The sequence below is a fragment of the Mobula hypostoma genome, chromosome X1 (assembly GCF_963921235.1).
Source record: "Mobula hypostoma chromosome X1, sMobHyp1.1, whole genome shotgun sequence".
Lineage (NCBI taxonomy): Eukaryota > Metazoa > Chordata > Chondrichthyes > Myliobatiformes > Myliobatidae > Mobula > Mobula hypostoma.
In genome coordinates, this window is record NC_086128.1 from 29312117 (window position 1) to 29332968 (window position 20852).

A 20852-nucleotide genomic window follows, 5' to 3' on the forward strand; every position below is an offset into this window, starting at 1 on the left:
GGTGAAAAATAATTGAATGTTTTAAACATTGAGATGTAGATTCAACAGTGCAGGTGATTGATAAATACATTCTTAGTCAAGTTTGAATCTTGAAATGGCACATTTCACAGTAACACACCACTAACCACGAAAGTAAAAATGTTGACTATGCCCATGTAAACCAAGTGATCATAAGTCTCCAGGAAGTCTTTTATGAATCTGGTTTTATTTTCAAAGATCTCAAAATCAAAGATGTAAAACGAGACATTACTTTGCTCAAATTTATTTGGAGCCATCCCAGAAAGCTAAGCGCCATCCCAGTGTCTAATCTCCAGCCAAGGGCTCAATACCAGTATATCAAGTTCAACTTTTGCTAAGTAACTTCATAAACAGGTAGCTTTCACAATACATAATGCATTGTAAAAGCTGCTTTTTTATGAAGCAGTTTATTTTATAAAGAACTAGTTGAATCCTTACACAATTATAAAGCCATACCACTCAATATGGACAATAGGTGCAGGAGTAGGCCATTCGGCCCTTCGAGCCAGCACCGCCGTTCACTGTGATCATGGCTGATCATCCACAATCGGTATCCAGTTCCTGCCTTATCCCCATAACCTTTGATTCCGCTATCTTTAAGAGCTCTATCCATCTCTTTCTTGAAAGCATCCAGAGACTTGGCCTCCACAGCCTTCTGGGGCAGAGCATTCCATATATCCACCACTCTCTGGGTGAAAAAGTTTTTCCTTAACTCTGTTCTAAATGGCCTACCCCTTATTCTTAAACTGTGGCCTCTGGTTCTGGACTCACCCATCAGCAGGAGCATGCTTCCTGCCTCCAGAGTGTCCAATCCCTTAATAATCTTATATGCTTCAATAAGATCCCCTCTCAGCCTTCTAAATTCCAGAGTATACAAGGCCAGTCGCTCTAATCTTTCGACATATGATAGTCCTGCCATCCCGGGATTAACCTTGTGAACCTACGCTGCACTCCCTGAATAGCAAGAACGTCCTTCCTCAAATTTGGAGACCAAAACTGCATACAGTACTCCAGGTGTGGTCTCACCAGGGCCCTGTACAGCTGCAGAAGGACCTCTTTGCTCTTATACTCAATTCTCCTTGTTATGAAGGCCAGCATGCCATTAGCTTTCTTCACTGCCTGCTGTACTTGCATGCTTGCTTTCAGTGACTGATGTACAAGAACACCTAGATCTCGTTGTGCTTCCCCTTTTCCTAACTTGACTCCATTTAGATAATAATCTGCCTTCCCGTTCTTACCACCAAAGTGGATAACCTCACATTTATCCACATTAAACTACATCTGCCCACTCACCCAGCCTGTCCAAGTCACCCTGCATTCTCATAACATCCTCCTCACATTTCACACTGCCACCCAGCTTTGTGTCATCGGCAAATGTGCTAATGTTACTTTTAATTCCCTCATCTAAATCATTAATATATATTGTAAACAGCTGCGGTCCCAGCATGGAACCCTGCTGTACCCCACTGGTTACCGCCTGCCATTCCGAAAGGGACCCGTTAATCGCTACTCTGTTTTCTGTCAGCCAGCCAATTTTCAATCCATTTCAGTACTCTGCCCCCAATACCATGTGCCCTAAGTTTGCCCACTAATCTCCTATGTGGGATTTTATCAAAGGCTTTCTGAAAGTCCAGGTACACTACATCCACTGGCTCTCCCTTGTCCATTTTCATAGTTACATCCTCAAAAAAATTCTAGAAGATTAGCCAAGCACGATTTCCCTTTCGTAAATCCACGCTGACTCAGACCGATCCTGTTACTGCTATCCAGATGTGGCGTAAACAGTACATTTGTCTAAGAATACAGCAACTTATAGAACTGTATCAATTTCTGATGTTCAGGAGTATAATGACCAAGACCTGCAGCATTTGTGCAACCCAAGGCCAGAACTAAACATCTGCATTTCCACTCCTGATCAGTTGGTACAATCTATAAGGGTGTGCATGGCTGCAAGGCTTGACTGCAACACAAGCTCACATCATTCTGGCTGACAATTTTGTCCAGGGAACAATGCATACAAGTTCAAAGTAAAAGTACATATGTCACCATATACATCCAGGAGATTCATTTTCTTGCTAGTATACTCAAATCCAATAATAGAATTAACAAAAGACTGTTTCAACAGAGAAGACAACCAATATGCAAAAACAAAAACTGCAAATACAAAATAACAAAAGGAAAATAATAATAAGCAATAGAGAACATGAGGTAAAGAGTCATTGAAAGTGGTTGCTGGCTATTTTATTGAGTACACTTGTTCACAAATGCCGATATCTAATCAGCCAATCATGTAGCAACAACTCAATGCATAAAAGCACACAGACGTAGTCAAGAGGTTCAGTTGTTTTTCAGACCAAACAGACACTTTAAAGATGTTTAAACAGGGACACTTCACTTAAAAAAGCAAAGAATGCAGATCTAATGTATTTAAACAGAATAGGTGTAAATGGGCAAAAAGATAGGATTGGACTGAAAGTTAGAAGGACACACATTACGCTGTACAACTACAACTTTATGGTTAACTATTTACTTGTAGCAGTTCATACCACTGGATTCCTCAAATCTATGATGCTACGACTCTAAATCACTTTAGTTAGTCTAGGAAAATATGTCTAAAGAGACATTAATTATACAAATTGCTTGCAAGCAAAGACCTACCCTAATCCTTATTAGCAGTGGTAGAACAAGTCCAGAAGCCCCTCCCCGCCCCAAGGGATACACAACATTTAAGCACAAGCACATTCCTTACATAAAATTCAGTCATTGCTTACTACCTTTGTTCTAAAGATGTTAAGAGAAAAACCAGTAAGTGGCAGTAATCAACAGAAAGAAAAATAAATAATCTTGACAAGGCCACCCTCCTTAGTTGGAATATTATGCAGTTGAAGGTTGTAGACAGAAGATGTATTGCACTGGAGAGGGCATACAGGAGATTCACCAGGATGATGCCCGAGATGGAATACTTCAATTACAAGATACTGGCTAGATTGCGTTTTTCTTAAAGCAGAGGTTTCCAAGGGAATAATTGACATACAAAATTATGAGGGGCACAGATAGGGTAGACAGCAAACTTTTCCTATGGTAGCAGTGTACAAGACCCACCAACAAAAAGTTACTCACCAGTAACTCCTAAACCAACATCAAGTCCAATTTCAATCAACATAATTCTGCAATGGTAGCTCCAGGATGTGGTAGACTGACAATTGGAAGCTATGCCTGAAGCACATGCAAAGGTATAAAAAATCTTTAAGACACAAAGAAAATCTCTGCAGTTCCTAAAGAATTAACACCTTCAACATTTCCCACTCCCCAATTTCCATGTGTTCCCACCCCCGCCCCCCCCCCCAGTACAAGAGTTTCTTTTGGGTACTCTAGTTTCCTCCCATATTGCACAAGGCCTGATCTATTGAATGACCACTTCAAATTGGTGGGGGTGGGGGGAGGCAGAGGGTGTAGTTAACAGGAACACAAGGAGAATAAAATGGGGTTAGTGTCGGTGGGAGCTGATGGTTGTAAGAGACTCCATGGGTGAACATAGAACAATACAGCACAGGAAGAGGCCCTTCAGCCCACAATGTTGTGCCAAGCCAATTAAATTAGCAATCAAAAGGCTAACTAAACTAATCCCTTCTGCCTACAAAATGGCCTTCAATTTGCCTCATTTACATGCCTATCTGAACTTCTAAAATGGTATCAGACATTTCAATCCTGGGGAAAAAGATGGTACCTGTCTATCTACATTTCTCAATCTTATAAATCCTCCCTCAGCCTCTGCCAATCCAGAGGAAACAACTCAAGCATGTCCAAACTCTCAGGCCCCCTTATCCACAATATCATAAGGTACAGGAGCAGATTTAGGCTATTGGCCCGTCAAAGCAACATCCTGATAAACCTCCTCTGCACCCTTCCCAAAGCCTTGACATCCTTCCTATACTGGGGTGACCAGAACTGTATGCAAAGCTCCAAATGTGGCCTAACTATTGTGTTAGAAAGCTACAACACAACTTCATGACTTTTCAACCCAAGTAGCCACTATTAGCAAGCTATGAACTTGGACCCCAAGATCCCTCATCATCACCGTTAAGGGTCTTATCCTAAACTGTGTACTATATCTTTACATTTGACCTACCAAGCTGCAATACTTTGTACTTAGCTGGGTTAAATTCCACCTGCCATTTCTCTGCCCAAATCCGCAAATGATTTATATCCTGTATTCTTTGCCAATCTTCTACGCCATCCACAATACCACCAGTATCATTTGCAAACTTACTAACCCTCCCATCTACATTTTCATCCAGGTGGAAAGGCCTGTTTCAATGCTCCATGATTCCATTTAAGGAAAACAGGATTCTGGGAGTGGGTCACAATAGACAAGCATTGCTTTAGCCCTTTGAGTTCTGTACTACAGGCACTGATTATTCTGCCAAATGGTCCAGTCAGAACATTATACTATCCATAAGAGGCTTTACACCCATAGTCAAACATACCTTGAATCTTTGATTTGTGTGGAGTCCTTGTGTTCTCAAACAAAAGCAAAAGTGAAAAATGGGCATTTTACAAGTGAAATTGCTAAATAACTATTTGTGAAAATTATTAAATGAGCTCATTTCCCTACCCCATTCCCCCAAGACTGATTTCATATTGTACACACTGTAGGGACTCCTTAATTTTATTAGGCAGAATTCACCCAGACTGTTAAAGGGCAAGATCACCATGTATGTTATGCTGTATGTTATTGACCCCAGGATATACAAATCCTGCCCCCAGAATATAATAACATGCAACATAACATTCACAACGATCTTAACCCTTGTACATACACACAATCGCCATTTGTTTGCGGTTGGAATAAAGTGCACGTTAGAAGCAATTAAACTCGTGTCGATTTTTGTCAACACTTCTACAACACTATGCAATCTATGGCCAGCAGGGTGATGTAAACAAGCATGAATTTTTAAAAAGACCAATTAGCTTCTGCAGTCACAAATATGCATCTAATACCACAGATAAACAGGGACCCAAACCATCTTAGTGGGTTATGAAAAAAAGCTCTCTTAATTTTAAGCCATTTTTTAATTCCTTCACAGACTCCTAAACAGTTGAATGGTAAATTACTTGGTCCTTGCCTGAAGATTTGATTTTGAATTTGTGCCATATCTCAAAGGTCCAAAATAAACCAAGCAATCCCAAAATGCAAGATGGAGAGAAGCTCTCTTCTCACTGCTGCCATCAGTGAAGTGGTACAGGAGCCTTGGGTCTTACGCCAAGTTGCAAATGGAAATGAACATTGTGCAACCAAACATCCATCATAATGTGCTAAGTGGGGAAGGAAGTTTACAGTTGAAGCTGCTGAAAATAATTCAGTCTAGAACACCGCCCAGAGTACTCCTCTAGGATCATGTGCTCTCAACATTCACTTCCTTTTTGCAAGATACGACATCAACTCCTGGAGGGTTTTCCACTCTGATTTCAGCTTCTGATGTAGTGGGCAATCACTCTCCCTTGACCTCTTGAATTTAGCTCTTGGACAAAAGCTATGCTGAGGTCTGGCACCAAGTAGTCCAAACAAGGCTCTGACTGGGCATTAGTAAGCCGGTATTGGCAAGTGCATGGTGCATCACAGATCTGCCAAACGTGGAATGAATGCCTGGGTAATTATTTATTTATTTATTTATTTATTTAAAAAACATTGTCAGACTGATGCCAGTTCTGCAAGTATGTCATAGAACATTTCTGTGCTGTAGTGTTCCATGACCAACTATCAGAACATATTGGCTTACAGCTGCAACTAGTTCTGAAGCACAGCTGACATGCAACAACCTTGAATTGATTTTTATTTTCTTCTCTATTACACTTGAGAAGTAGAGACCTCAGACAACTCAATACTGTCACCAAAACTTCAGTGTACCCTTAGTCACTATGAGAAAGACAGTTCTGTAATTCCTGATAGTATCAGCACGGAACCTAAAGATGGTGGATAATCATTCCCATTTCATCTGTAGAAATGTCAAAATTCTATAAGAAAGGTTCATTTCCATTTTACCAAGGCTGGAGGTAGAGGCGATAGTAGTTGTTGGTAGACAATACAACTGAACAGTAATCTGTCTTAAGTACCATTCCGCCATAAAAGTCTCAAGCACAACTCCCAATCTCTGATGAGTTAGCATGGCAATTGAAGTTTTACAATTAGCCTCAATACCCCATAGCTAGGTATATAGAAAAGGAAACTGACTACACACTTGCTCCCTATTAGAAAGCAGTGGTCAAGTTCTGCAGGATCGTCAAGTGTGGACATGAAACCAAAATCAGGCTGGATGTTACTGAATGACTCACCAATATACTGCCACCTTCCACTGCACAAACTTAAATACATAGCCGCTTGCACCCATAGGACTCTACAATCAGCATCTTAATGTGTGGGAGAAAAGAAAACAGCCACCTGGGTTTTTTCACTCAGCATCACGCTGCCCCATGGGTGAACACATATGGCACGAGTTAGAGGCTGGGAAAATGACTGAATATTTTCTCCTTCTGCCAACTCCCTTAACAGGTCACCTGTTAAGAGAGGTCACTGATACATGGATTTCCAATCAACACAAATACTCAAATCCAGTAATACTTCTCTTCCTCATTCACTCATCCAATTCTGCATCCTGAACTTCTAAGTGATAGAACATACTCTTGCCCACCTAACCTTGAAGACTCATGCTGCTAAAGATGACAGGCTGCAGATACCAAGTTCAATACAAATTAGCTTTCAGCAGCTGGCTGTTACATTATGGCATCTTAGTGAAAGTTAACAGCCCTCAAATAGACTCTAGAGTAGTGGTCACCAACCTTTTTAAGCCCAAGATCCCCTACCTCGACCTCAGTGAAAGGCAAGATCTACCTACTAAATAGTTTAAGAGAAAAAACAGCTCAGGTTGTACTTCCAATTTGAGGCCTTTTATTTGGGCAAATTGTATTTGAATTACACGAAGTACTTCTGTCAAACTTTCAAATTAATTCAAACAAGAAAACACTGTAACTAGCATATCAAACAGGCCATAGCTGTCTTTCTTTAAGAATATTACAATACTTCACACCTTTAATTCTAAGTTTCATTATTTAATTTTATTTCAACACGAAAAATAAATGAATAAAAATTGACTGTTGCACTCAGTGTGATGACTGGGGCTGAATACTTTCTGCTAGTTCCCAGAAATTTGGCTCATAACTACAGATAGCCAGTCTGAGAGGTGTAGGGTTACCAACTGTCCCGTATTTCCCCCTCTAAGGTAGAACGTTCCTATGAGACCTTTCATGCCGAAATGCTTAACACCGAAGAAGCAACTACATTAATTATGGAAAAAATTTTTGAGCATTCCCAGACCCAAAAAAATAACCTACCAAATCATACCAAATAACACACAAAACCTAAAATAACACTAATATATAGTAAAAGCAGGAATGATATGATAAATACACAGCCTATATAAAGTAGAAATAATGAAAATTAAGCCAAAACCGACTGGTGGGGTAAAGAAAAGAAATTGGCACGTACGCGCATGCGCACACAGGTGCCCACGCAAGTCTTCATGGTCATGGTAATCTTTCTCGGGGTAAACACAAATATCCTGGGATTTGACTGCTACTTTTGTCCGTTATTTGGGAGTGAGGAAGTTGGCAACCCTGCCAGTAAGTCAGCTCCTGTACTTAGATTTAATAATTTTCATCTGTGAAAATGCAGTTTCACATAGATAAGTTGACCCAAAGTAGGCACTGACTTTTAGTGCTATAAAACCAACGCGCACACCGCATATTGCTCGGCCCCATCAGTAGTAATTGCCACCAGTTTATGAATGGGGATGTCATTTTCACGGACATATTTTTTAAACTCATTGTAAGTATCCTCACCTCTTGTTCTTTCCTTTAATTGCAAAAGAGTGAGGAAGTCCTCCTTTGTTGTAAAATCCTGGAAAGCCATTCTGACAAATACAACAAGCTGAGCTGTTTGCATTGCATCCAGGGATTCATCAAACTGTAGTGAAAAACATTCATATCCTCTGACAGTGACCCTACCCTCCTTGTCACTGTTGCAGGGCCAAGCAGTATATTACGTATTGCGAACAACAGGAATTCTGCAGATGCTGGAAATTCAAGCAACACACATCAAAGTTGCTGGTGAATGCAGCAGGCCAAGCAGCATCTATAGGAAGAGGCGCAGTCGACGTTTCAGGCCGAGACCCTTCGTCAGGACTAACTGAAGGAAGAGTGAGTAAAGCTGGAGGGGGAGGGGGAGATGCAAAATGATAGGAGAAGACAGGAGGGGGAGGAATAGAGCCAAGAGCTGGACAGGTGATAGGCAAAAGGGGATACGAGAGGATCATGGGACAGGAGGTCCGGGAAGAAAGACGGGGGGGGGGGGTGACCCAGAGGATGGGCAAGAGGTATATTCAGAGGGACAGAGGGAGAAAAAGGAGAGCGAGAGAAAGAATGTGTGCATAAAAATGAGTAACAGATGGGGTACGAGGGGGAGGTGGGGCCTAGCAGAAGTTAGAGAAGTCAATGTTCATGCCATCAGGTTGGAGGCTACCCAGACGGAATATAAGGTGTTGTTCCTCCAACCTGAGTGTGGCTTCATCTTTACAGTAGAGGAGGCCGTGGATAGACATGTCAGAATGGGAATGGGATGTGGAATTAAAATGTGTGGCCACTGGGAGATCCTGCTTTCTCTGGCGGACAGAGCGTAGATGTTCAGCAAAGCGGTCTCCCAGTCTGCGTCGGGTCTCACCAATATATAAAAGGCCACATCGGGAGCACCGGACGCAGTATATCACCCCAGTCGACTCACAGGTGAAGTGATGCCTCACCTGGAAGGACTGTTTGGGGCCCTGAATGGTGGTAAGGGAGGAAGTGTAAGGGCATGTGTAGCACTTGTTCCGCTTACACGGATAAGTGCCAGGAGGGAGATCAGTGGGGAGGGATGGGGGGGACGAATGGACAAGGGAGTTGTGTAGGGAGCGATCCCTGCGGAATGCAGAGAGAGGGGGGGAGGGGAAGATGTGCTTAGTGGTGGGATCCCGTTGGAGGTGGCGGAAGTTACGGAGAATAGTATGTTGGACCCGGAGGCTGGTGGGGTGGTAGGTGAGGACCAGGGGAACCCTATTCCTGTGGGGTGGTGGGAGGATGGAGTGAGAGCAGATGTACGTGAAATGGGGGAGATGCGTTTAAGAGCAGAGTTGATAGTGGAGGAAGGGAAGCCCCTTTCTTTAAAAAAGGGAGACATCTCCCTCGTCCTAGAATGAAAAGCCTCATCCTGAGAGCAGATGCGGCGGAGACGGAGGAATTGCGAGAAGGGGATGGCGTTTTTGCAAGAGACAGGGTGAGAAGAGGAATAGTCCAGATAGCTGTGAGAGTCAGTAGGCTTATAGTAGACATCAGTGGATAAGCTGTCTCCAGAGACAGAGACAGAAAGATCTAGAAAGGGGAGAGAGGTGTCGGAAATGGACCAGGTAAACTTGAGGGCAGGGTGAAAGTTGGAGGCAAAGTTAATAAAGTCAACGAGTTCTGCATGCGTGCAGGAAGCAGCACCAATGCAGTCGTCGATGTAGCGAAGGAAAAGTGGGGGACAGATACCAGAATAGGCACGGAACATAGATTGTTCCACAAACCCAACAAAAAGGCAGGCATAGCTAGGACCCATACAGGTGCCCATAGCTACACCTTTAGTTTGGAGGAAATGGGAGGAGCAAAAGGAGAAATTATTAAGAGTAAGGACTAATTCTGCTAGACGGAGCAGAGTGTATTACGTATTGCGGTTGTGATGCTGTTTTTGTTTTTAAAGTTATTAAAAACAGTCTCTGCGGTAATGACCATTGCTTCCTTAAATAAATCGCCATCTGTAAAAGGTTTCTTGTGTTTAGCCAAAAGGTGACTTACACGAAATGATGCTTCAATAGCAGCCTTATTTTGAGCAGCATGTTTTGTGAAAAACGATTGCTGGGCTTTCAACCCCGATTTCAGCTCCTCAACTTTCCAGGCACGAATTGCGCTCTTTGGGGGGAGGGTGTCTTTAAATTCCTGGTGGTTGGTGTTGTGGTGCCGCTCCAGATTCCCTCTTTTAGTCAGTGCTTGTGTTTGGTGGCACAACATACATATACACTTGTCTTTCACCAAGGCAAGTAGAAATTCCTCTTCCCATTCTGGATGGAATTTGTATGTTTTCACCTTCTTTCGTGGAGCCCCCGCCATGCTATCAGGATATCACGAGCAATTGCCGATTGCGTCGCATCTGATCTGAGCCGACATTTACGTGCCAGGCAGCACCTAATTAATTCGCTTGTTTGCATCGGGACTACAGAGCATCGTGGGAGCTGAATTCTGAAGGAAGGCAGTTTTTTTTAAAAACTTCGAGTGCAAGAAGGGCGAGACTGCGCAGGTGTGTGATGTCAACAGGACCGCGCGGAGAGTTTAAAAAGGAGACCACCCTATACAGCGGGCAGCGGAGTGAGTGGGAGCAGAGTGTAGGGCTTTGGCTTCAACGGTAAATGGGAAGAGGCGAGAGCGAAGCACCAACTTTTTTCTCCTCTTCCCCCCCCCCTCACCCCTTCGCGAATGGGCCCGGACAGACAGGAACAGCAGAAAACTGGGTGACTGTCAGGAGAGGGAAAGAAAATGCCCGGATAGTGGAGAGCACACCTGTGGCTGTCCCCCTCAGCAACAAATATCTTGTTCTGGATGCTGTTGAGGGGGATGACCTGACAGGGGACGCCCACGGTGACCGGGTCTCTGGCACTGAGCCTGGCACTGTTGTGCATGAGAGAAGGAGGGAGAAGAGAAATGCAGTAGTCGTGGGGAATTCCATAGTCAGGGGAACGGACAGGAGATTCTGTGAGCCTGATAGAGATACCCGCATGGTGTGCTGCCTCCCAGGTGCCAGGGTACAGGATGTCTCGGATCGGGTCCTGAATATTCTAAAGGGGGAGGGCGAGCAGCCAGTTGTCTTGGTACATGTTGGTAACAATGACATAGATAGGACAAGGGAGGAGGTCCTGAAGAGAGATTTCCGGGAGTTAGGAAGGAAGCTGAGAAGCAGGACCTGCAGGGTAGTAATCTCAGGATTGCTACCTGTGCCACGTGCTAGCAAGGGCAAGAATAGTAGGATCAGGCAGATGAATGCGTGGCTGAGAGACTGGTGTAGGGGGCAGGGTTTCAGATTCTTGGATAATTGGGTCCTCTTCTGGGGGAAGTATGACCTGTTCAAAAAGGACAGGTTACACCTGAACCCAAAGGGGACCAATATCCTGGCGGGAAAGTTTAATAGAGCTGTTAGGGAGGGTTTAAACTAATTTGGCAGGGAGATGGGAACCGAAATGACAGAGCGGTGGAAGGGGAAAACAGAAATAAATCTAAGATGGTGAGCAGTAAAGATGTCAGGGAAGACAGGCAGGTGATGGGGCAAATTTGTAGCTATTGGGATGAGTTGCAGTGCAATAAAGTTGCAGTGAAATCAAAGCAACAAGTATAAAATACTGGCCTTAAGGCGTTGTACTTAAATGCACGCAGCATAAGGAATAAGGTGGATGATCTTGTCGTACAGCTACAGATTGGCAGGTATGATATTGTGGCCATCACTGAGACCTGGCTAAAGGATGCATGTCTCTGGGAGCTGAACGTCTAAGGATACACGGTGTATCGGAAGGATAGGTAGGCAGGCAGAGGGGGAGGCGTGGCTTTATTGGTAAGAAATTATATTAAATCATTAGAAAGAGGTGATATAGGATCAAAAGGTGCAGAATCTTTATGGGTTGAGCCAAGAAATAGGGGTAAAAGGACCCTGATGGCAGTTATTTATAGGCCTCCAACAGCTGCAGGGATGTGGACTACAAATTACAACTGGAAATAGAAAAGGCTTGTCAGAAGGGCAGTGTTATGATAATTATGGGGGATTTTAACATGCGAGTAGATTGGGAAAATCAGGTCGGCACTGGATCTCAAGAGAGAGAATTTGTAGAATGTCTGCGAGATGGCTTTTTAGAACAGCTTGTTGTTGAGCCCACTAGGGGATCGGCTGTACTGGATTGGGTATTGTGTAATGAACCAGAGGTGATTAGAGAGATTGAGGTGAAGGAACCCTTAGGAGGCAGTGATCATAACATGATTGAGTTCACTGTGAAATTTGAAAAAGAGAAGCCAAAATCTGATGTGTCGGTATTTCAGTGAAGTAAAGGAAATTACAGTGGCACGAGAGAGGAACTGGCCAAAGTTGACTGGAAAGGGACACTGGCAGGAAAGACAGCAGAGCAGCAGTGGCTGGAGTTTATACGAGAAGTGAGGAAGGTGCAAGATAGGTATATTCCAAAAAAGAAGAAATTTTCAAATGGAAAAAGGATGCAACCATGGTTGACAAGAGAAGTCAAAGCACAAGTTAAAGCAAAGGAGAGGACATACAAGGAAGCAAAAATTAGTGGGAAGACAGGATTGGGAAGTTTTTAAAACCTTACAAAAGGAAACCAAGAAGGTCATTAAGAGGGAAAAGATTAACTATGAAAGGAAGCCAGCAAATAGTATCAAAGAGGATACTAAAAGCTTTTTCAAGCATATAAAGAGTAAAAGACAGGTGACAGTAGATATAGGACCGATAGAAAATGATCCTGGAGAAATTGTAATGGGAGATAAGGAGATGGCAGAGGAACTGAACGAGTATTTTGCATCAGTCTTCACTGAGGAAGACATCAGCAGTATACCGGACACTCAAGGGTGGCAGGGAAGAGAAGTGTGCGCAGTCACAATTACGACGGAGAAAGTACTCAGGAAGCTGAATAGTCTAAAGGTAGATAAATCTCCTGGACCAGATGGAATGCACCCGCGTGTTCTGAAGGAAGTAGCTGTGGAGATTGCGGAGGCATTAGCGATGATCTTTCAAAAGTCGATAGATTCTGGCATGGTTCCAGAGGACTGGAAGGTTGCAAATGTCACTCCGCCATTTAAGAAGGGGGCAAGGAAGCAAAAAGGAAATTATAGACCTGTTAGCTTGACATCGACGGTTGGGAAGTTGTTGGGAGTCGATTGTCAAGGATGAGGTTACAGAGTACCTGGAGGCATATGACAAGATAGGCAGAACTCAGCATGGATTCATTAAAGGAAAATCCTGCCTGACAAACCTATTACAATTTTTTGAGGAAATTACCAGTGGGCTAGACAAGGGAGATGCAGTGAATGTTGTATATTTGGATTTTCAGAAGGCCTTTGACAAGGTGCCACACATGAGGCTACTTAACAAGATAAGAGCCCATGGAATTACTGGAAAGTTACATACGTGGATAGAGCGTTGGCTGATTGGCAGGAAACAGAGAGTGGGTATAAAGGGATCCTATTCTGGTTGGCTGCCGGTTACCAGTGGTGTTCCACAGGGGTCAGTGTTGGGGCCGCTTCTTTTTACATTGTACATCAACGATTTGGATTATGGAATAGATGGCTTTGTGGCTATGTTTGCTGACAATACGAAGATAGGTGGAAGGACCGGTAGTGCTGAGGAAACAGAGAGTCTGCAGAGAGACTTGGATAGATTGGAAGAATGGGCAAATAAGTGGCAAATGAAGTACAATGTTGGAAAGTGTATGGTTATGCACTTTGGCAGAAGAAATAAATGGGCAGACTATTATTTAAATGGGGAAAGAATTCAAAGTTCGGAGATGCAACGGGACTTGGGAGTCCTTGCACAGGATACCCTTAAAGTTAACCTCCGGGTTGAGTCGGTGGTGAAGAAGGCGAATGCAATGTTGGCATTCATTTCTAGAGGAATAGAGTATAGGAGCAGGAATGTGATGTTGAGGCTCTATAAGGCACTGGTAAGACCTCACTTGGAGTACAGTGGGCAGTTTTGGTCTCCTTATTTCAGAAAGGATGTGCTGATGTTGGAGAGGGTACAGAGAAGATTCACTAGAATGATTCCGGGAATGAGAGGGTTAACATTGAGGAACGTTCATCCGCTCTTGGACTCTATTCCTTGGAGTTTAGAAGAATGAGGAGAGACCTCAGAAAGATTTTGAATGTTGAAAGGCATGGACAGGGTGGATGTGGCAAAGTTGTTTCCCATGATGGGGGAGTCAAGTATGAGAGGGCATGACTTAAGGATTGAAGGGCGTCCATTCAGAACAGAAATGCGAAGATTTTTTTATTTAGTCAGAGGGTGGTGAATCTATGGAATTTGTTGCCACGGGCAGCAGTGGAGGTCAAGTCATTGGGTATATTTAAGGCAGAGATTGATAGATATCTGAGTAACCAGGGCATCAAAGGTTATGGTGAGGAAGGCGGGGGAGTGGGACTAAATGGGAGAATGGATCAGCTCATGATAAAATGGCGGAGCACACTCGATGGGCTGAATGGCCGACTTCTGCTCCTTTGTCTTATGGTCTTTGTTTATTTCAGCTTTTTTTTTCTTAAAAATGTGCTGTGTGCATCCTGACTACCACCGCATCACTGCATTCTTCGCGGCCCGGAGGTTGGGGACACTGCCGTATATTGACGTTTGCGACAGTCTGTACTCTTATCTAATCTGATTGGTCACTTTGATGTAGCACAGGCTACGCTGAAAACGCGGTGCATGGCGGGGGAAACTACACACATGCGCACTGGGCAGAAGGAACAGAACTAAACCCCCGCAACCCGGTAAGTAATTAGTATTACTTACTTTTATAATGCTCACATTACAACAGTATTTGTGTATTTATTTTTGATTTTTCTTCAGGATCTACTGGGAAAGTCTGAAAGATCGACCGGTCGATCGCGATCGACGGGTTGGCGACCCCTACTCTAGAGGCTAGCTAACTGCTCCTCCTGAGTCTGACTGCTCATTGTGAACAGGCAGCTTCTAGTGGTTCAAAGACCTGATAGCAAGCCAGCTTCAAACTCATTGATGGTTGAATGAAGGTTGACTTCCTTTTAAACCTTCTGGACAGATGTCAAGAATTCATGCATAATCTTGTGCATTTGGTCTGTCCAGGTATCCAGTGCCCAACCAGAACACACAGTCTCCTAGAAATGAACCAGCAGCATTAAATAACCACCAGCTAGCAACTGGAACTTGTTCAGAAGCAGCAAGCTACTTCAGAGCGTTCACCTGAAACAGCCAACTACCCAAAAGCAGCCTGCACCCTACCAAGCTGAGAGAGTCCCAAGGATTGGCAGAAGGTGGATTGAAGTTGCAACTTTCCAGACATTACTGAAGTATTGGGCTCAGAGCTGGAAGTTACTGTATGATGATTGAGGGCAGGTGGGGTGGGATGGAAGGACTCTCAACACCCACATCAATTCACTTGCTAATGCAAATGAGCATCATCATGCACGGTCTTGTATGACATGGGTGATCATGATCTTCCATCTGTCTTTAATCTGATCGTTGCCTGTGGGAAGACCTTCACACTGTTGTTCTTATTCGTTTCTCTATCCATGATCATGATTGTTTTTGGCAAATTATTCTACAGAGGTGGTTTGCCATTGTCTTCTTCTGGGCAGTAACTTTACAAGCTATTATCAATACTCTTCCAAGCCTGGTGTCAGTGATCGCATAACCAGGACTTGTGACAGGCATCAGTTGTTCATATGACCATCACTACCTGGTCCCATGGCTTCACACGACCTTGGTTGTGGGGGGGGGGGGGGAGAGAGAAAGAGGGGGGGGAAAAAAAAGAGCTTAGCAGATGCTACACCTTACCCAAGGGTGACTTGCAGGCTAGTAAACAGACGGAACATCTTACACCTCATTGGTAGAGAGGCATCTCCATTCCTCCCCCACCCGAACAAAAGAATTAATATTTGCATATCAACTTTAGGATGATGTTTCACTGGATAAATGGCGCAAGGAACAGGTCTAAACTCTTCTCTAGCTCACATTCATGGATTCACACAACACAGACAACAGTCCTTCAGCTATGACTATATACTGACCATGAACCACTACATTTGCTACCTAATTCTCTCAAAATTCATGTCAAGTTCCTATAACATTCAGTCATCTTTATAAAGTGGTTAAGATAACCAGAACAAACTCAGAAGGAACATGCAAGCTCCACACAGACAGTATTGTATGACAAGATTTTACGACTAAAGCTGTAAAGCATAAACTTTTATAACTGTGAACAATACAGGCTTCAAGTAAAATTAATGAAATTGCTGTGAGCCATCATAGATTTGCTCAATCGAAATGGTCTCCTTCAACATCAAGCAAACAGAATCAGAGTCTCAGAATTATGCAGCATGGAAAGAGGCCTTTCATCCTGTTCACGGTGACTAAATTGCCTAACTGAGCTAGTCCATATTCCCAACCACTCAAATACCTTATAAACGTAATTATACCCACCTCTACCACTTCCAGTGGCAGCTTTCTACATACCCACCTTCATCACCACCAGGTTCAGGAAAAGTTATTACCCTTCAACCATCAGGTACCTGAATCAGTGTGGATAACTTCACTCACAATTCTGAACTGATTCCACAACTTATGGACTCATTTTCAAGGACTTGACAACTCATTTTCAGTTTTTTTTTAAATTTTCATCTGTCTTTTGTACATTGTACTTCCTCAGTCTGTGTAGTTTTTCGGTCATTCTATTATTTCTGCTCTATGAATGCCTGCAAGAAAATGAATCACAAAGTAGCATATGGTGATATACACTATATACTTCATTAATAAATTTACTTTGAACCATCTGTGTGGGAAAAAGTTGCCATCTGATACCTTTTGAATCTTTCCTCTCTCACTTTAAACTTGTGCCCTCTAGTTTTAGACTCCCCAATCCTGGGGAAGAGTCACTATTCCTCATCTATGTCCCCATGATTTTATACACCTCTGCAAGATCACCCCCCTCAGCCTCCTACACTCAAAGGAAAAAAATGTCCTAGCCTATTATAAGCCCTCCAGTCACACAAACATCCTTGTAAATCATTTTTGAACCCTCTCCAGTTTAATGATATACATATAAACTATTACAGGATGACCAGAAGTCAAAGTATTCTAAATGTGGCTTTACCAAGGTCTTGTACAAATGTAAAATAGAAATGTGGTATATAGATATTAGCTGATATGGTTGAAGCAAGAGGCAAGACCATTAATAACTGCAAAATGCAGCAGGTTTAAAAGCAAAAAGGAACTAATGTGGATAAAGAGACCAACCAAACAGAACAATAACAAAAAGTGATCACTGCTCATCGAGTATATAGGATATTCAATGCACAGGCATATAATGCCCTCCAAAACATGCCTGAGTATCAGATCTCAGTGTTAATAGTCTAGTGGGAAAAACAAGGCTTTATTTTTGAGTGACAAAAGGTACAAAGGAAATTCCATTACCTGTTCAATCAATAAATTCCTCCCTATAAAGCCCTATATTTGGGCTTTTTTAGTGTGCATTAATAGCAGCTGGTCAAGAACAGCTGCAGTTCTTCTGGTGGAGATTTCTCAGTGTAGTTGGGCAAGGAATTCTCAACATTTCCAAATCAGGATGGGGAGTAGCTTGGAAAGTACTCTGCTTAATGGTGCTCTAATGAGCTTGCTCCTGGTATTTTCACTGGATGTAAAAGTCATGGGCTTGGAAGATAATGGGCTAGGCAAGGAGTCCATTCTGTGGATGGCATACACCATAGCCAATGCACATCAATAGCATGGACAATACACAAATAAAGTTGCTGTCCTAGATCGTATCCAGCTTCAAAAGCTGCTGGAGTTGCACCCCATCTGGAACTGCCTTGTAAATGATGAAACTGCACTGGAACATCAGGGATCAAGTTTCACCACAGGATACCTGTTCTAATGTGCTCATGTCCATAGTATGGCTGGTTCAGTCAACTTTCTGATTACCACTCCTTTCCATCCAACTGATGCTGGTCCAGCCAAGATCAGAACATTGGAAAGGAGATAGTCTGGCCCAGGATACTTTAAAAAAGAGTGAGTGTGAGTGTATAAAGAGGGAGAAGAGAAACTGCTTAGCTAGAATTGCAAGTTAGCAGGAAGCTCTTTAGATTAATGGAACTGCACCATCACTCCCAAAGGTATACCAAACTTACTTGGGCAATGACTCAAAAGGCTTTTCTTTGCCTGGCAGTAATAGTGGCGAAAGTTGTAATAACACTATTACCAACATATTAAACATTCCTATTTATGTGTTTAATTTTAAATCCTTGACATTATGGATCGTGCTGCCCAACACACACACACAAAAACCAGGTATGGTGCAAAATGAACTGTTTCATCTAATGCAAGTTCTTTCCATTCTGAATTACAGCCACTTAATGATCAATAAGTAACAGTAGTAAAAATAATCATTTAAAACAAAAAGACTTTTCCCCCCATATCACTGGTTCTGTCACATGAAAGAATTCAAAAGTCTCAGCATAACTTTTGAATGTCCTAATGAGTTACAACAATCTGTTTTGAGAACAAAGGTCATTTAGCCCAGCAAATCTATTCAGACACATTAACTTGGCCTTTGTGTCAATCCTTTGTCTCTTTAGAAACCCATCTAAACTTCCACCCAATTAAGAAAACTTGCAATACTGTGCAGAAACCCACACAATCTGAAAGCATTACCAGCACTGCTAAATTACAGGGTCAGAAAATGAACATGTTAATGTAACTTTAGTATAAATTAGTATTAAACTCAAGTATAAAAATTATTAAATTCCCCATGTTTAGGAAACATGTGTAATCTCCCTTGGCTTCAAACCGAGTAGCTTCCCATAGGCCTTTTAAGAGGTTATTGTGAACCTGTTTAGTCAGTAAACCTTTGCATCGAAAAGAAAATACGCAGGTGGGCATTTACACACGAATAAGGAGCTGCTCATTAAATGGGCATTCGTGTCCATAGTGGCATTTGAAGTCAGTGTCCAGATCAGCAGTCTGGCTAGGTCTCCAGATTAACAATTTACCACCAGAACTATTAATTACTCTAACACTTCTGTCACCAACATGAAGTCTCAACACTTTCATGTACAGCGATTGTTTGGGACATGCCTCATCAACCAGCTGGTCTTTTCCAGTCCCATGCTTATGAGGATTATTTTCCTAGTTTAGTTCACTACCTCACCATAATGATACGTGTACACATTCCCCACAAGATAAAATGTTAACCATAAGACCAGAGGGAGCCCAAGAAAACTTACAAACATGGAAAAGAGCAGGTGACTGTACCTGAATTTTAAAAACATTGTATGTACCTGAATTAAAAAATAAACCTTGAATTTCCTGAACTGCAAATTTTTCACCTTTCAGAGTGACATTTTAAACAGATTATCAAACAATCAATTATACTATTAATTACATATTAAACAGCTGTCTACTTTGCCAAATGCAAAAATAAATTTATCCTCGCAGTGCAAAGTCATCATATCCCACCATTCAATTCAAGCAAGACCAACAATTCTATACTAGTAACCACAGACCAAACCCACTGGTGTTGCACTGTAGCAATCCATGAAGGAGATTATCACCAATTATCACAGACAGGATTACTTACATGCTCAACAAGTCAATATTTCAACTCCTCCACCTTTCAGATAAACAAACCATTATATTCCTTGATGGCCAAAATTTAAAACTTTATATGATCTGCTAACCTAGAACCAGCAAATTAAATGGCTGAGGTTTCAAAACAATTAACAGAAAAAAGACTCTTAATGTATCATACGTATGATACCACCAGAACTAATATAATATATATATATTTTAAATGTATGCATATACACACACGATACTTGCACATATAGATACACAATTAGCCAAATAAAAATATGCATTTAAATTTAAATCTGCACTAAACTTAGAGGAAACGAAGCATCTAAAATAAAGCTGAATCTATTACCTCAAACAAAGAATCAGAAGGAAAACGCACAGAAGAAAAACACAAGAGTAACTCCGGGGGGGGGGGGCGGGGGGAGGTGGAAGAAGGCTAGCAAACATTTATCAGCTGTTGCATATCACACAAAGGAATAGGTTGGTGTAAGCAGGGGGAGCGGCAGTGCGGGGTGGTGGTTGGTGTGGAAGGAGCCGGAGTGCGGGGCCAGGGCCAAACCCGACCCCACTCCCGGGGGCCGTTGCAAGAGGTGGCCTAGCGGGGGGCACAGAAGCCTAACTCCCAGCCTCACTCACCTCGAACCTGCTCTTGGTGACTCCATTCATCCTGCCGCCGGCTCCGGCCCCCCTGCCCCACTTGTCGTCACTCGGTTCGCCGCAGGCGGAAGGGTTATTTCTTGCTGGGGAGGGGGGGTGCTGATCGCTTTTATTCTCTCGCGGCTTCAACTTTTCAACAAAAACATTAAAACAAAAACACACAGGACTCTCCACCCACCTGCCAGCATCCTCACACCTGATTGGACTGCACGCGCCTCCCGGTTCACCGCAGCTTAATCTACCGTTCCCGTTTGAACCGACCCCCACTGCGGATCCTAGCACCACCACCCTGCTCCCGGCCCCCCTCCCAGTTCAGTATCCCCCGTTGACAAAGTCAGGAGTTAAAGAAATCATCCCAAACTCCCGCTTCCGCCTCAGGCCACCAGCTGACCGAGACACCCAATCAGTGGCGGCCTTACGGAGCCGCTCCGGGGAAAAGAGGCGGGGATCCAGAGGCCGGACGTCACTTTTGCGGAAAAAAAACAATTGTGGCATGAGCGCCCTTTAACATTCTGGCACCACCCACTCGCTGTGACTGACATGCAGGGCCAGGCGGATGCCTGTGATTGACAGGCTGACCCGGCAAGGACACGCCTACTACCTGTAACTAACGGAATTACTCCAGCTAAGACACGCCCACTCCCTGTGACTGACAGGCTGACCCCGAAAATAGATGCTCTGCCAGTCT

General features: G+C 43.1%; 1 protein-coding gene across 4 annotated transcripts in view; it reads right to left on the reverse strand.

The window, feature by feature from the left end:
* LOC134340475 (F-box/LRR-repeat protein 20) overlaps positions 1-20531 on the reverse strand; it is a 162522-nt gene extending 141991 nt beyond the window's left edge. For 2 of the 4 annotated variants that reach the window (XM_063037782.1, XM_063037783.1), the window contains exon 1: positions 20144-20531. Coding sequence is in view for 1 of the 4 variants with exons in the window: in XM_063037783.1 (XP_062893853.1) it covers positions 20144-20173 (30 nt within the window). In the remaining 3 variants the exon portion in view is untranslated. Of the gene's footprint in view, positions 1-3138; positions 3314-20143 lie in introns of those variants that run through there. The other 2 variants (XM_063037786.1, XM_063037785.1) reach the window with 2 other exon arrangements.
* Between the last annotated feature and the right edge of the window lie 321 nt (positions 20532-20852).